Genomic DNA, 15,310 nt, shown 5'->3' with positions numbered 1-15,310 from the left:
GATCCTTCCAGTGGGGCCTGCTCTGGGGAGGGGAACCCCCACCCCACCCCATTGGACATAAAGGCATTCACACCCCATAATCAATATGAACTTTCACTGTGCTACGATTTTGTTTTTATAAAAGGAATTTTATTCTTCTGCCGTCCCTATAGTTTGCCTACAATGAATTTAATGAGATGTCAGTCACTGCCTAATTTAAGGAACAAAACTGACATAATGTTACACTGTATGTTATAATCAATTCTTTAGTAATTTTACTTTCCCTAACCTTTTTTCTTTTCCTATTTGGAACTAGTAGACCTTGCTCCTCCTCTAGGTCTTGAATGTGTTTGACACCTCCCCCCACCCCGCCCTGACCTAAAAAAAAAAAAAAAACAACACACAGGGTCTAAGCACTGAGCCCATTGGGACCAATGCATAATCCAACCCACCAGGGAACGGGTTCGTGTTAGAGTCAGGTGCTGGTGTAACAGCTAAAGTGAAGTTTTATTTTGTTTTGTTTTTATAAGGTAGCTTGGAGAAACGAGTTACAGCGGTTACCTTTCTTTTTTAAGTTTGTAAAATTTATTTTGAGAGAGACAGCGGGGGAGGGGCAGAGGGAGAGAAGGAATCCCAAGCAGGCTCCACACCGTCAGCGTGGAGCTCGACACGGGGCTCGATCCCACAAACCATGAGATCGCGACCTGACTGAAACCAAGAGCGGGACGCTCAACTGACAGGAGCCACCCAGGCGCCCCTACAGTGGCTCCCTTTTGATTGAAGGAGGGAAGAATGAGTGGGGGAGGGGGGTCCGAAGGCAATGAGGAAAAATTTATTTTCCTCACTAAACCTTTCTATGCTTAAAAAATATTCTCCAACCAGGTAAATATATATACGCTCTTCAAAAAAAAATTTAAGAATACAGTGAAACAAAAAACAAACAAAAAAGTAGCGGGGGCCCCACCGCCTAGAAATCTAATTCTGTAGTCCTGGGAGAAGCTGAAACACCTGTATCAGAAGGAAAAAGCTTCACAGATGATTCTGACACACAGCCAGGGTAAGAAGAAAGAGAAAAATGCCCAGCTGTTAAGCGAACGCAGAAGGCTGTGCGGGGGGGTAGGTCATTGAGATGTCTACCGTGGTGCTTCTGAACTTTTCCACTCAAGGGCACACATAGAAAACTGTATTTTTTTCTGTGCTCAGAGAAATGAATAAGGAGGGTTGGAGAGGCTGAGTGAGAAGGCCCTGTGCCCCTGGGGCCCCCTGAGGGCCGAGGACTTGGCGTCCCAGGCTCTGGCCTGTGAGCTCCAGGAGGTGGTGGGGGGAGGGTGCACGCTGACACCACGTCTGAAGCCCATCTGGCCTGGTGGTGAAAGAGAATGGCACCCGTGTTTTGCTCGTTGGGTCCGAGACAACAGGGAAGCAGCCGTGGTAATCATGTGGCGGTTTGGCTGTTCTTTCTGTGGAGCCCAGAGAACCACAGCCGTCCCTCCGCGTCGTGTGGCTTCGTGCATTTTGATCACGCCTGACCAGATCTCCCGGCCTGTGAATGCTGGGCGGGAGAGCATTACGCCCTACCACCTTCTGTGGAAAAGGGCCCCGGGAAGTGTGGGTCTGGCGTCTTCCAGGCCCCTCGGCCCTCTCAGGACCTGAACTCTTGTGTTGCAGGGACGGCGCTCCCTACTGTGAAAAGGACTACCAGGGGCTCTTTGGGGTGAAATGTGAAGCCTGTCACCAGTTTATCACAGGGAAAGTCCTGGAGGTAAGTGACACACGGGATGCCTTCGAAGCCACCATTGACTTCCTCAGAGGTCGGCAGAACCACGAAAGAGGCTCTTCCACCGTTTTGTTTTGTTTTTTTTCTTTCATCTTTACCCGTGGAGGAAAGAAAGTACTGGGAGCTGACTGATCTCTTCGCGATTTAACGTGTATTGCCTTTCAGGCGGTTGCTGCTAATTGTTCATGTGGAAATTGGAGTGAGGGACAATTTATCAAAAGAGGTAAGGGGACTATTAGGAACTATGTAGAAGGAAGAGGTATATTAGACTGGTTTTAGGAGTCAGAAAACGGGAAACAAAGAGCAGGTTCGAGCCGCCCGTGTGTCAGTGTGTGGGCCTGTGTGGGAGCACACGTGTGTGGGCTTGTCCGGTGGGGGTGTGCGCGTGGGCTTGTCCGGGGGGTGTGTGCGTATACAGGCGTGCTCTTGCACTGTGCGCGTGTGCACGTGAGCGTGCACGGACTCGGGGGGGGCAAGGGCTCAGAATCGAAGTGAGGAAAAGAAAGGGCGGGTGGAAAGTGAAGGCATACACCTCCCTACCCTTAAGAAAACCACATCCTGCGTGACCCAGAACTCCCTGCGGCTCGGGCCGAACCAGAGTCTGGCGGGTTCAGGTGTGTCTGCCTTGTGCCACAGAACCTGCTTCCTGCTTTCTCCGCAGCGGCCCCACCAGCTGCTGCCTCTGGGCTGAGCGGAGCCCGTGCTGTGGAATCAGGGGCCAGAGTTCAGAGGCAGACTGAGTCACTGCCCGCCCCCCCCCCCTCCCCGGCTTCTTACAGGCCTGTGGGGTGTTAACCCGCTCTGATACGAAAGAAAAGATTGCCTCATACCCATCACACATTTCGGGGTGGAGAATGTGTCCTGGGCAGAGGTAAGTCAGGACGCCTAGCAGCTTGGGAAGGCCACCAACTGGTCCTGCAGCTTTGACAGACACAGGCCACTGAGTCCACATGACCACATTCAAACCCCCCCAGCAGGGCGTTTCCGAGACCTAAATCTGAGAGGCCCCCAAGTGTCTCTGGGCAGCCTCCGTGGGATGGCACAGCAAGGTCTAGCTTAGTTTTCCTAATCCCACAGCAAGCTCTGGGGTGCCTTTCTTTCCAGGAAACACGGCGGGGCCGGCGTTGGCTCTGCACCAGGGCCCAGGGTAGCTAATTGGATTCGAGTGATAAGGAAGTGACTGTTAACGCGTACTTGCGTCTTACCCAGGGGAAGGGTGTTCCGGGAAGAGGGAACAGCCTCCCTAGAGGCCCAGAGGCGAGGACAGGCACAGCAGAGCGTGAAACAAAAAGCCAGATGGGCAGGAGCGCAGGTGTGAGAGAAGATGCTAGAGGAGTGGGGAGGGGTCAGAGCAAGAGGACCTCCAGAGTCCTATTCAGGAATTTGGGCTTTATCCTAAGAATGCTGGGAAGCCATTGAAGCCCTGATGGCTGGAGCTGAAAGCGACTGGATTACATTGCTGTATAAAGAAGGCGCGGGAGGGGCGCCTGGGTGGCTCAGTCGGTTAAGGGGCCGACTTTGGCTCAGGTCATGATCTCGCGGTCCATGAGTTCGAGCCCCGCATCGGGCTCTGTGCTGACAGCTTAGAGCCTGGAGCGTGTTTCAGATTCTGTGATTCCCTCTCTCTCACCCTCCCCCGTTCATGCTCTGTCTCTCTCTGTCTCAAAAATAAATAAACGTTAAAAAAAAATTAAAAAAAAAAAAAAAAAGAATGCGCGGGAGTCCTCAGATGCACGTAAAACCACACCCATAGCAGCTCTGTTCACAACAGCCAGCAGGTGGAAACAACCCAGTGTCCACGCACGGATGAACGGACCAACAACACGTAGTATATACAGACAAGGAATAATACTCAGCCTTAAAACGGAAGGGGTTATGATACCTGCTACAGCATGGATGAACCTTGAAAACGTCATGCTAAGTGAGGGAAGCCAGACACAAAAGGCTACCCGTGGTTTGCTTGCATGTACGTGAAATACCCAGAACAGGTAAATCCATAGAGACAGAAAGCAGATTAATGGTTGCCTGGGGTTGGGGGCGGGGGGAATAAGAGTAGCTTGTTGGTACCCAACTGGAGGTATGAGGTGTTCTGGAACAAGTCAGAGGCGGTAAATGCACAGCATTGTACCTGTCCTAAATGCCGCAGTCAGGGAGGCCAGTTTGGAGACTACTGTAGGACTCAGGGCGCAAAGCAATGGGAGCACTGGCGGCAGGGAGACCTGAGAGGAGGGCCCACTCTCCCACATAGTTGGGGGCTCAAGAGGAGTTTCCGTGGCCTTTCCAACAATAGTTTTCATTGTCAGCCCAAGTGTGGTCGGTGCTGAGTTTTCGGCCCTCCGTGAAGTACGTCGCAGGAAAGCTATTGGGGAAGTCGGTCGTGGCTTATCCAAAGTGCAGCATGAAGTCCAGGTGGTCAGATCACAAGAGTCAAAGTGCAGCGGGCGTGTGCTCCCCACCTGCCCCCTGAACATGTCCCTTGTCCCTCCCCGGAGCCCAGGGGGAGAGGCCCACGGCATTTCCATAGGGGTTTCCAAGTGTGATCTGTGCAGGACTGAAATAAACCTGTTGAGTTGGGAGCAATTGGGAAATTGCATTTCGAAAGAGCAATAATAAAATATCAGAACCATCTCGCGGATGTTCAGCTGTAGGAAAAGCGGTGGGAGGATCCCGAGCATAGCCCCCAGATTTGAGCCACGTTTACGGAAGGCGCGGATCGAAACCGCTGTCTCGGTCCACATATGCAACTGTGTTCCCCAAAAACAGTTGAGGAGGCAGTAGGCAGGGCGGGGGCGCTGTCGATGACCTCCGGTTTAGTTCAACAGCTGTGAGAAGGAATATGTAAAATAAACTCGATCCAGGAACATGCCATTTTGAAGAAACATCTGCTTAGTCAAGTTCCTCCCTGAAGCGGGTGTTGGCTGTGGCTGCTGGAGCCTCTCGCCAGATTGGCCTCGGGTTTCGGTGAGAGCCTTCTGGAAGGTGCAAGTCGTGGAAGCTTTCCACACGGTGCCTTCAGATTCGGGACTTCTGGGAGTCATTTGCACTGGCTTCATAGCAGAATCAAGACCCACCCAGTGGGCGTACTGACCGCTGATGGGTGTGATCTAGAAAAATGTAATGCACGTGTAGCACCCTGACATGGGACCGCCTCTGAGTCAGCTTGGCTTGGTTACCAATATAAAACAGGACGGGTCTCAACACTCCGCCCTCCTCCTGTGCCTTTGTTCTCAGACCCCATTGTTGCAACATGGTGACTGTGAATTTGTAAATGCTGTGATCCTTGCCTTTTGGGATTCTTTCCCCTCAGTTTTAAAAATGCGGTAAAATGCACGTAGCATGAAATTTACCATGTTAATCGTTTTAAAGTGTACATTTCAGTAGTATTAAATGTATCCGTAATTTTGTGCAACCATGATGGCCACTCACCTCCACGATGCTTTGCATCTTGTAGCCTTGAAACCCCATACGTAACACTAAATCTCAACTCCCCTCTCCCCCTCGTGCCCTGACCACCACCATCCTATTTTCTGTCTCTATGAATTTGACTACTTTAAGCATGTCATACAGGTGGAATCATACGGTATTTGGGGTTTTGTGTGTGTGACTGGCTTATGTTATTTTGCACAATGTCCTCAAGATTCATCCATGTTGTAGCACGTGCCAGAATTTCCTTCCTTTCTGAGTGATATTCCGTTTTATGGATATACCACGTTTCGCTTGTCCATCCGTGATCCTTATTTTTGTTGTTAATGTTTTTTTTTTCTTTTTTTTTTTTTTAATTTTTTTTTTTCAACGTTATTTGTTTTTGGGACAGAGAGAGACAGAGCATGAACGGGGGAGGGGCAGAGAGAGAGGGAGACACAGAATCGGAAAAAGGCTCCAGGCTCCGAGCCATCAGCCCAGAGCCTGACACGGGGCTCGAACTCACGGACCGCGAGATCGCGACCTGGCTGAAGTCGGACGCTTAACCGACTGCGCCACCCAGGCGCCCCCCAATGTTTTTTTTTTTCTGATTGATTTTATTCATAAAGATTGTAAATGCATTCGTTTCCTACATCTCCAACAGCGAGGGCTTAAAAACGCAGAAACTTATTCTCTCCCAGTGTGCTAGGGGCTAGAAGTCCAAAATTGAGGTGCGGCAGGGCCATGCTCCCTCCAGGCTCTCGCGGGGAGCTCTTCCTTGCCCCTTCCCGCTTGTGGTGGCCTGTGGCATTGTGACCCTGATCCCTGCCTTTATCTTCACATGACCTTCCCTCTGTGTCTTCTCTCTGTATCGCCCCTCCCTCTGCTTTGCTATTAGAAGGACACTTGTCATTGGATTTAGGGCTCACCCAGATAATCCAGGATGATCTTGTCTCAAGATCCTTAGTTTAATTATTACATCTGCAAAGACCCTTTTCCCAAACGTTCACAGGCTCCAGAGATTTTATGGGCCACCCTTCGAACCCACTCCAGTAAAGCTGGGAACTTATACAAGTGTCCTCCAGGGACTGTCACGAAGTATCAGGTGCTGTACAGCCTCTTGTCTGGGTGGTTTCGCCTGAGATGTCGCCAGACACCCGAGGAAGTTTTGAGAAGGAGCGAGGTCACTGGGGAATGATCGAGAAGGTCCGGGCTCAGCTATGTCACTAATTTCTAATTTAATAGCCATAAACCCCACCGATCACATTGGCTTGACAGGCTGGGTAGAGAGCCTTCGTGTGTTTTAGTGCAGAGGGCTCCACGTGATAGGGAATTAGGGATCTGCTCTTGGCTCTGGAACTCCCAGCTGTGGGACCTCAGGCCAATCTCTCAACTTCTTTGAGCCTTAGTTTTCCAAGACAAGCATTAAAAATGTATACGTAAATCCAAGCCTGGACTGCTTGACTCCAAGTTTCTCTGGCTCTTAGGACCCAAGTTCTGTAATTCTCATGTCTTCGGTCTAAGGAGTCAGAGTTAGCATTTCTTTCTCCTGGAGAGATTTTCCTGGAAGCTGGCATGCAGCACGCAAAGTGTAGCTTTATTTATCATCAGCTGGCTTTCAATTTTGTTTTCAGCAACAAGAGTCTCTCTTTTGAGAGGTCTTGCTGTAAATGGCACATCTTTAAAAGCTTATGCTAATTAACCTATAAATTCAGGAGCATTCTGAAGATGTTTGCCACCTGCCTCCTAATTAAGTCCGGAATCAAATTAGTGTGAAATACTCGAGTCTGCCAATAGCCTGCTAGCTCCATCTGTACCTCTAACCTCTCCTTTGAAGCAACCTTCCTCCTCCTTTTACTTCCCACCCCTGACCACTCCTCTCCCCTGCTCGTGCTTTAGCAGACTAATGGTACAGGAAGCCACACGAGACTTTGGATGTAGGTTACAGATGTCAGTAGACATCGGGCTTCCCTTTGGTATAAATTTCCTTCCATCTTTGCCGAATGGCCCTCAGAGATCTCTGACTCTAGCAAAATCCCTTTCCTGGGTATGGGAACGTTTTTACCTGCCAACTTCATAAAGAAAGAAAATAGCAGCAAAATAGTTCCAAAATGAAGGCAGCACTGGGAAAAAAGAAAGAAACAAAAGAAAGAAAGAGAGAGAGAGAGAGAGAGAGAGAGAGAGAAAGAAAGAAAGAAAGAAAGAAAGAAAGAAAGAAAGAAAGAAAGAAAGAAAGAAAGAAAGAAAGAAAGAAAGAAAGAAAGAAAAAGTAAATGTCAGACTGGAGACAGAAGTGTGGAAGGTAAAGGAAAGGGTTTGTCCCATGTCCCTCCCCTTGGTCTTGGGCTGTTCTATCAGCAAACCAAGGGTGAACTTGACTCTCTCAGCTCTCTTGCACAATTCCCTCCCCCCAGGGGCTCCATGTTTACCCAGCACTCCACTGATCCTTTCAAGACAAATGCTTGCATCCCCAGGGAGCTCGGCTCCCTCGGCAGATGGTGCCTCCCCGAGCAGACACCTGCTAGACCACAAGCCACCCCACCCCAGAGCCTTCCTCTCGCAACTCTTCTCTCGGGGACAAAGCCAAGTTGTGTTGTCTGCATTCTTACAGCAGGAGGGCGGAGCTCTGCTTTTCTTGCTCGGGTCTCCTATCCTTTGCCTTTCCCTTCTTGCCCATGTCACACACCCGGGAAATCCATTCTCCGCCCTGGGTGTCTTTCTTTCCAGAAAGGCTGGTGGCACATGTCTTTATGTGGCGTGGTCTTTACGGTGCTACTGGGGCCCTCTGGGGACAAGCGCGTGATGGTGCAGCCTGCATACTGCAGAGACCCTTGTACTGTAAGAGAGAGGCCCTCGCATGCGACCTGAGTGGCTCTTCTGTCCCTTTACTGCCCTTCCACTTCTACCTCCTGGGTGACGCTCTCCCGTCTTTTCTGTTAGCTTGGGAACGATGGACACACAAAAGGACAGGACTTAGACTTGCTTTAGACCCCTCCTGCTGATCTCCTGCAGTGGAGGAAATGGAATCACAACATGATTCAGCCAAATCCTTTTTCTTGATTCTCGGAGGGAATCAAACACAAGTGGCTTTTTTGTTTAACTTTCTGACTGCTTTTTCATAAAGCCCAGGGACAAATGCTTATAATATTCCTGTGAAACGAATTCATGTCATAAATTGAAGGCCCTCGGCCCCTTCTTAACTTTTGGTGCAAGTATTCTAAGCGTGTTATGCTGTGTTAGCCACAAGCAGGGGGGTCGGTCTTCTGCTGGGCTAACCTGGTTTCTAGTGAGAAGAAACGCAGTTATTCCATGGCACTTGCATGATCGATGGTCTGTTTGTAACCACCAGAGATCTAACTTGCAAAAGAGAGGCTGAAATGCCAACTCCCCCTTCCTTACTCAGGGTATGTCATATACATGCAAAGCAGGTGCAGCAACCCACGACCACCGAAAACTGAACGCACCCTTTTCATTCCCACTGTGCTCAAAGGAATCCGTACTTTCTTCCACTTAACTCTGAACCCAAATGTTTTTGAGGATTAGGGAGAGGAAAAGAATCAGGGAATCTTAGTAGTTTTGGTTGAGATGGTCCATGTCCCGGAGGGACAGTGAAACACCACGGTATCTTGCTTTTACATAATATTAAAAAAAATTTTTAATGTTAATTTTATTTTTGAGAGAGAGACAGAGTGCGAGTGGGGGAGAGGCAGAGAGACAGAGGGAGACACAGAAAGTGAAGCAGGCTGCAGGCTCCAGGCTCCAAGCTGTCAGCGCAGAGCCCAACGCGGGGCTCAAACCCACGAAACGTGAGATCATGACCTGAGCCGAAGTCGGAAGCCTAACCGACTGAGCCACCCAGGCACCCCTTGCATAATATTTTTAACACTTGCAAATGATCTCATAAATACTTAATTCTCACAACAGGCCTATAAAGTGGTCAAGGCAGTTACTACTGACCTTCATTTATAGATGAGGCTACTGAGTGCCAGCAACTTGGGGGCTAATTAGTAACAGACCACGATGAAAAGCCAGGTCTGGCGGTTCTCAGAAGACAGGAACACACGCACACTGCTTCATGAACCACCTGGCAGTAATCATTGCAGAACACGAGTAATTAATTTGCTTCCCGAAATAACATGCCGAATGACCAAAATTTATCATTCCTGGTGAAATGGAGAAAGTCTGTTTCACTAGCAGCCCTGTTATACCTATTTTCAGGATGATAAACATTTGCTGTTTGTTTGGTTTACTTTTTTACCAGTATAAAATGTCACTGAAAGTCAGCGACCCCTGTCATGGAGTCTGTGGTACTTCTGGGCAGTCATAGCTCCCGGTGTCTCATCTGTGCAGTCATAGCTCCCAGTGTCTCGTCTATGGAGTCATGGGTCCCAGGGTCTCATCTATGAGTCGTACCTCATAGTGTCTTGTCTTCTTTAATCAACCATTGGCTCCCCGAGGGCCCCTGGCATGGCCCTTGGAGAATAGTATAGATGGATGAAGCTGTCTCAGGTTAGCTCCTCAAAGAGCTCTAGCCTAGAACTCTCCAGAGCTCAGTAGATAGACAAGAAGGTCCTGGGAAGCAGGACCAATATAGGGACGCCAGTCATCTTTCCGAATTTAAAACTTAACAATAAACGTAAACTTAACAATACATTTATAAAAATGGCCTCATTTCGTATATGAATTAAGGAAAATGTGGTACATCCATCCACACAACAGAATATTACTCAGCAGTAAAAAGTGCCAATAGTGTACTACCACAGGGATGAGCCTCGGACACATGATGCCAAGTGAAAGGAGCCAAGCACAGAAGACTTCATTTATATGATCCCATCCATAATGAAACATCTAGAATAGGCAAACCCACAGAAACAGTAGATTAGTGGTTGCTGGGGGAACGGGGAGACTAGAATGGCCGCTAATGGGTACAGGGTGTCTTTGTGGGGGTTGATGAAGACATTCTAGAAGTAGATAGTGGTGATGGTTGGAAAACTCTGAATAGACTCAAAACCATTGAATTATATACTTTAAAAGGATGAATTTTAAAGTATGTGGGTAATGCCCCAGTGTAAACATACATGCATATATACATGTACATCTGTCTGTCTATGCAGAGACATCCAAGGTGATAGGGAGCTGGAATCCTGTTACTCTGTTTCCTTCTCCGTGAAATGAGAACACTAATCACTGCCTCTTCGGGGTGCAGGATTTGGAAAAAAGAAAGCAGGCAAAACCACTGGCATAGTCAGGGAAGCTCCCTCTCTTCCCTCTCTCTCCTCCTTCCTTGCAGTCTCTGACAGTTTAACTTACTATATAGAAGAACTGTGGGTAAAGGACAAGAATTGGGGATTCAGTCAATACCTGTCTTCCCGCAACATGGTATGCCAGGTCTTTCCCCTTCCTGAGCATTCGGACTTGTTCTCTTGCGTGGCCACAGGCCGCCATCGCGCAGAAATGTGCCCTTGATGACAAAGTATGAGTTGGTTAATATAAAATCTTCCTGGTGCAGGAGAGAGACCTCAAGTTTAAATTCATCGAATGGTTTCTGCTTATTTGCAAAGAATAACTCTGGTGCTAACATGTTGTCCCCTCCGTCGTTAACAGATTTGGAATGGACCCAGGAGGGCATAAACACACTGACACAACAAATGATTTGAGGAAAATCTATCTGATTCACCCAAAGTTATCCTCCTTCTCCTGCATTAATGACAAAAGGAAATGTATTGCTAGGGTGACAGACGACTATGTTCACAGGCAGTAAAGTTTCGATAGTTACGAAAAAAAATCACCCCATTTCCTGTGAGCACAAATAGGAGGGCTTCCTTACCCGGAAATGACATTTTGAAAAGAATTTGTACTTTGAGTTCAAACAATGTTCTGTGTTGCAGCGTTAACTTCAGAGAGTTTAGCTTATTGCTGGTGAGATGGGGGTGGGGGTGGGAGGGAGTGACAGCTGAACCAAGAGGCAGGATGTAACTCTTGCAGAGAAGTGGACAAGTAGTACTGAGGTTATGCTGGTGGCCCAACATTGGGAGCCGCAGAAGAAAATGTAAGATTTAGGACTTGTTCTTTTTTTTTTTTTTTAATTTTTTTTCAATGTTTATTTATTTCTGAGACAGAGACAGAGCATGAGTGGGGGAGGGGCAGAGAGAGAGGGACACAGAATCCAAAGCAGGCTCCAGGCTCTGAGCTGTCAGCACAGAGCCAGACGCGGGGCTCGAACTCACAGACCGCGAGATCGTGACCTGAGCCAAAGTCGGAAGCTCAACCGACTGAGCCACCCAGGCGCCCCTAGGACTTGCTCTTAGATGAAATGTGCGTTTCTAAAAGTAATAGGGTGTTCAAGTCTAAAACCATACCCCCTGTAGTGTCGCGGCAACCCTCCAGCACTCACATGACAACGGCCATTACAGCATCTTCAGAGTCTGAGGATGACTGTCAGCAGTGGTATTGAACTTGAGAAATGATTAGGATCCAACAGCAGAGAGACCGCTTTCCTAGATACGTTGCCACCCAGCACAGTGAGGCGATGAGTCTCCTGGTGTGGCCAGTGTTCTGGGTACAGAAGTGATGACCCCTCAGAGTTGTCCTTTCTACTCTCCAGGACCCTTCCTGGGCCTCAGAAGGGCTCATGCGTCTGCTTTCTCACAGACCCAGAGCTTCAGCTGGTGCTCACCTGCCCCCACCCCCCACCCTGTTCACGACTTCTTTTACCGCTCTTCACCTCAAGGATTGTCATACTCCTTCTTCTAAGTGATCGATTCCAATGTGCCTCACCCGCCCTACGCAGGTGACATGCAATGAATTCCAAGGTAATTTCCGCGACCTTTTCTTGGTGGAGCAGAAAAAGAGCTTCATCTTGGGCAATGTGTAAGAGCTTCATCTTGGGCAATGTGTATCAGCACACAAGAGATAAGTGGGGACCCACAGTAGTGTGAGGGCCAAGTAAGAGGAACACACGGTAAATGCCCTGGGTTTAAAAGAAATTCTTGTCAACTACTAGAAAAGCAGTCAGTTTTGGCTTTTGAGGCATGGGTAGTTACAGACAGGTGCAAGTGGGGAGCTCATGTCCATTTGCTGTTGTTATTGCATTTGTTTCAGCTTTATTTCTTTGGTTTAAACGTATGATTTGATTTTACCGTTTGGTTTAATATGCTGTTTTCTACTTCAAATCATGTTTGTATGTAGTCAGGTTATAAATTTTAAAAAATTAAAAAAAAATACTTTCCATTACAGCCTAGCATCATTTGAGTTTGATTATGATGAAAACTGGCTTTTGTGGGCTCCCCTGGACCCACTGTCCACCTGAAAGATCATCCCTATGAGAAAGTGCTTGCCATCACTTGGATTTGCCTACCTGGCCAGTAGTGGATGGCAAAAGAGCCCAGTGGCTCTCCACATCCTTTCTCCTGGAGTCCGGGTTGTGCCTCTGGTGGGCATTATGGCAGTCCTTTGGGTCTCAAGCCATCTTCTCTAGCTTCCGGATTCATGACAACTCAGACAAAAGGTGGCGTCTCAAGCTACCTCTGCTCTATTTTGTCCTAGTGCTTTTGTCCACAAAGCCTCTTGCAGTGAGCATTGAACTTGGGCGCATACACTGAAAAATGGCGCCACCCAAAGGTCACCAGGACAACTTCCATACTGGGCATAGCTTTCTCTAAGTAAGGATGTGAAATTTGCCATGAAGCCCAGGAGATGAATGCTCCAGGGGACATGGGAGCATTTGGTCCACTTGGCCCCAAGCAGCAATGCTGCCCTCCTCCCTGTCCTATTGGGAACAGGCTTCCTTCTCTTCTGCTTTCCACGTGAATGTGCTTGCTTCCTGAACCTCACGGCTTCCCACCTTGTGAGGGATGTTATGCCAGTTCCAGCAGATGGACCTGCTTAGGTTTGCCAGCTAGTCAGGAAGAGTGAGGGTGAGGGCTGGGGCCCATACAGCCCATCGGAAATGAACTGGTACAGTTACTCCTCCCCCAAAAGGGCACTTTGGAGTGGCCTTCCAACGAAAACGATTTATAAACTACCTATTCCATGGCTCTGCCGCAAAACTCAAAACTGCAGGCATCGTGGAAACGTGGATAGATTCTGGAATCACCTCAAACAGATCCCTGTGCCCTTCCTTTGATTCTTGATTCTTTATTTTCTTTCCCAAATCACATCCATGTGTATGGACAAGAGGCAGGTCAACAGGAAAGCCTTCTCATTATCGCTCCACAATGGCTGTCCAACCAGGCAGACTTCTCAAACCTCTTGACTCCACATGGGGATTATCTTGGGCCCCTGTTACTTGGAAACTCACCAGTTTGGAAATTTCCTTGGTAAATTTGAAGATGAACCACCTTCTCTTTCCCCATCCCAGAAGATATAGAGGTAGTTAAATAAAATCTGAAAGAGGGACCAGTACTCTGAATACAGGAGAGTAGAAAGATAAAATCCGGGGATCAGTGACCCAGTTCTGATGTTCCAGTACTTCTAGCCATGACTGAGAGCCCAACTGAGTTTCCCCTTTGCCTTTGTAAGGAGGGACTCCTTCACTCCTCAGGCAAACAGTTGACTGCCTGCTGATGTCCCAAACACGGGACAAAGTTCCGAGGCACAGAAGTAAAAGGTATAGTCCCTGACTGCCAAGGTTTTAAGGCTGGGATCCTAAAACCTCTGTGCATAAGAATCATCTGGATACCTGGTGTGAAATGTGGATCCCCAGGCCTCACCCAGAAATTCTGATTCCCGGAGTCCAGGCCCCAGGCCCGGGAATCTGCCCTGCTCTGGGTGACTTGGGACAGGAGGTAGGGGGAGCAGCATGTGGGAGGGCAGCAACAGATCCCACTGGGAGAAACTGGCCCTGCAAGGGTGCGGTGAGGGCACAATCATGGATGCTTTTGACTTCTTGAAAGAAAAATGCACTAAAAAATGCTAATTATTATGGTGTGCAATCCAGTAGCTTCCTCTTCATTTAGAAGCACTGTTTTGTTGCTAAACACCTTACATTTCTTGAGCAATGTTAGGAATTGTTAGGAATGGCTCAAACCAGCTTAGAGAGATTCCACACATACACAAGGGGTGTTTCTACTAGCTGATTTTGTGGGCAAATAATCTCCAGGAAAATTTCCCCTAAATCACTTCAGTCACATTGAAAATGACAAGAGTTGTAACAGAATTCTGCCCTCGTCCCGAGGAAGGGGTACATGAAAAGTGCTGTGCTATCACAGTAGAAGGTTTCTGGCTCCTTCTCTCTGTTCACGTATATGAAAAGCCTGTGGCTTCACCTTCTGTCACTGGCTCATCCAGGATTTCTGCAGAATGGTTTAGTTGGCCATGAGGTTGTGTGTATGGAGTGCCTGGAATATAGAAGGTATCTATTGATTTTGTTTTTTTGTCTGCCATAGAAAGAGCACAATGCAAAATGTACCAAAAATATGTCTCAGGGAAGCTTGATAAGCACAGTCGTTTTTTGGTCACGCTTCCCTGAAAAATATATGAACCTGAAAATGAGAAAATTCTGAATCACTAATGGGAACCCAAATCAAGTTGCTGTTTTACTGCATAAAGGATTTCATAATATGGGCCTCCAGAGCAGTGACTTGAGGGAGCAGGTTGCCAGCTGTTTGATCGCTGTGTTCAGCTGAACACCTTTCTGTCCTCCCGACCCCAAGAAAGAAACTTCCAAAGCCCACGAACCTGGTTTCGGCGCAAGCCTCTGCCTTGGGGACAATTACTGTCAGATTTGTGGTGCAGGCAATTGTTCAGCGGCTGTGAAGGAATGGTACTTTCCCCCAACCTGCCTCCAAACTAAGAAAAGCTCCCCCCCTCCTTTCCGTGGGAACTTGGACTGGCCCGTAGTGGTTTACTGGTGTGTGTGTAACTAGTGAGGACAGCGCAGGGAGGGAGGCGTGAGAACGCCGGCCCCATTCTGTTCTGTTTTCCGGCGTGTGCCCCTAGGGAGATGCGGGCTGCCTTCGCGTAGCTTCCAAGAGAAGCCTGCTTAGGTGACCCAGGCAGGCAGGGACCCCCCTGGGTCTGTTGGAGCCGAGGTCTGGCGTTCACAAGCCTCTCGCCCGTGTTCTGAGTTTGAAGCCCGGAGGCGTTCCCAGCTCAGCACAGCCAAGGAGCAGAAATAGAAGAAAAGGAACCCTGGCATCAGGTAAAGCAGTC

At 48.5% G+C, this 15,310-nt stretch overlaps 1 protein-coding gene across 30 annotated transcripts in view; it reads left to right on the top strand.

Moving 5' to 3' along the window:
• The window catches only part of ABLIM1 (actin binding LIM protein 1), a 292,950-nt gene that overhangs the window by 194,232 nt on the left and 83,408 nt on the right, over positions 1-15,310 (top strand). For all 30 annotated transcript variants that reach the window (XR_009252645.1, XR_009252641.1, XR_009252656.1 and 27 more), the window contains exon 6: positions 1,648-1,741. Coding sequence is in view for 4 of the 30 variants with exons in the window: in XM_058697867.1 (XP_058553850.1) it covers positions 1,648-1,741 (94 nt within the window). In the remaining 26 variants the exon portion in view is untranslated. The remainder of the gene's footprint in view (positions 1-1,647; positions 1,742-15,310) is intronic.

This window comes from Neofelis nebulosa, chromosome 13 (assembly GCF_028018385.1).
Source record: "Neofelis nebulosa isolate mNeoNeb1 chromosome 13, mNeoNeb1.pri, whole genome shotgun sequence".
Lineage (NCBI taxonomy): Eukaryota > Metazoa > Chordata > Mammalia > Carnivora > Felidae > Neofelis > Neofelis nebulosa.
This window is presented reverse-complemented; position numbering and strand designations above follow the sequence as displayed.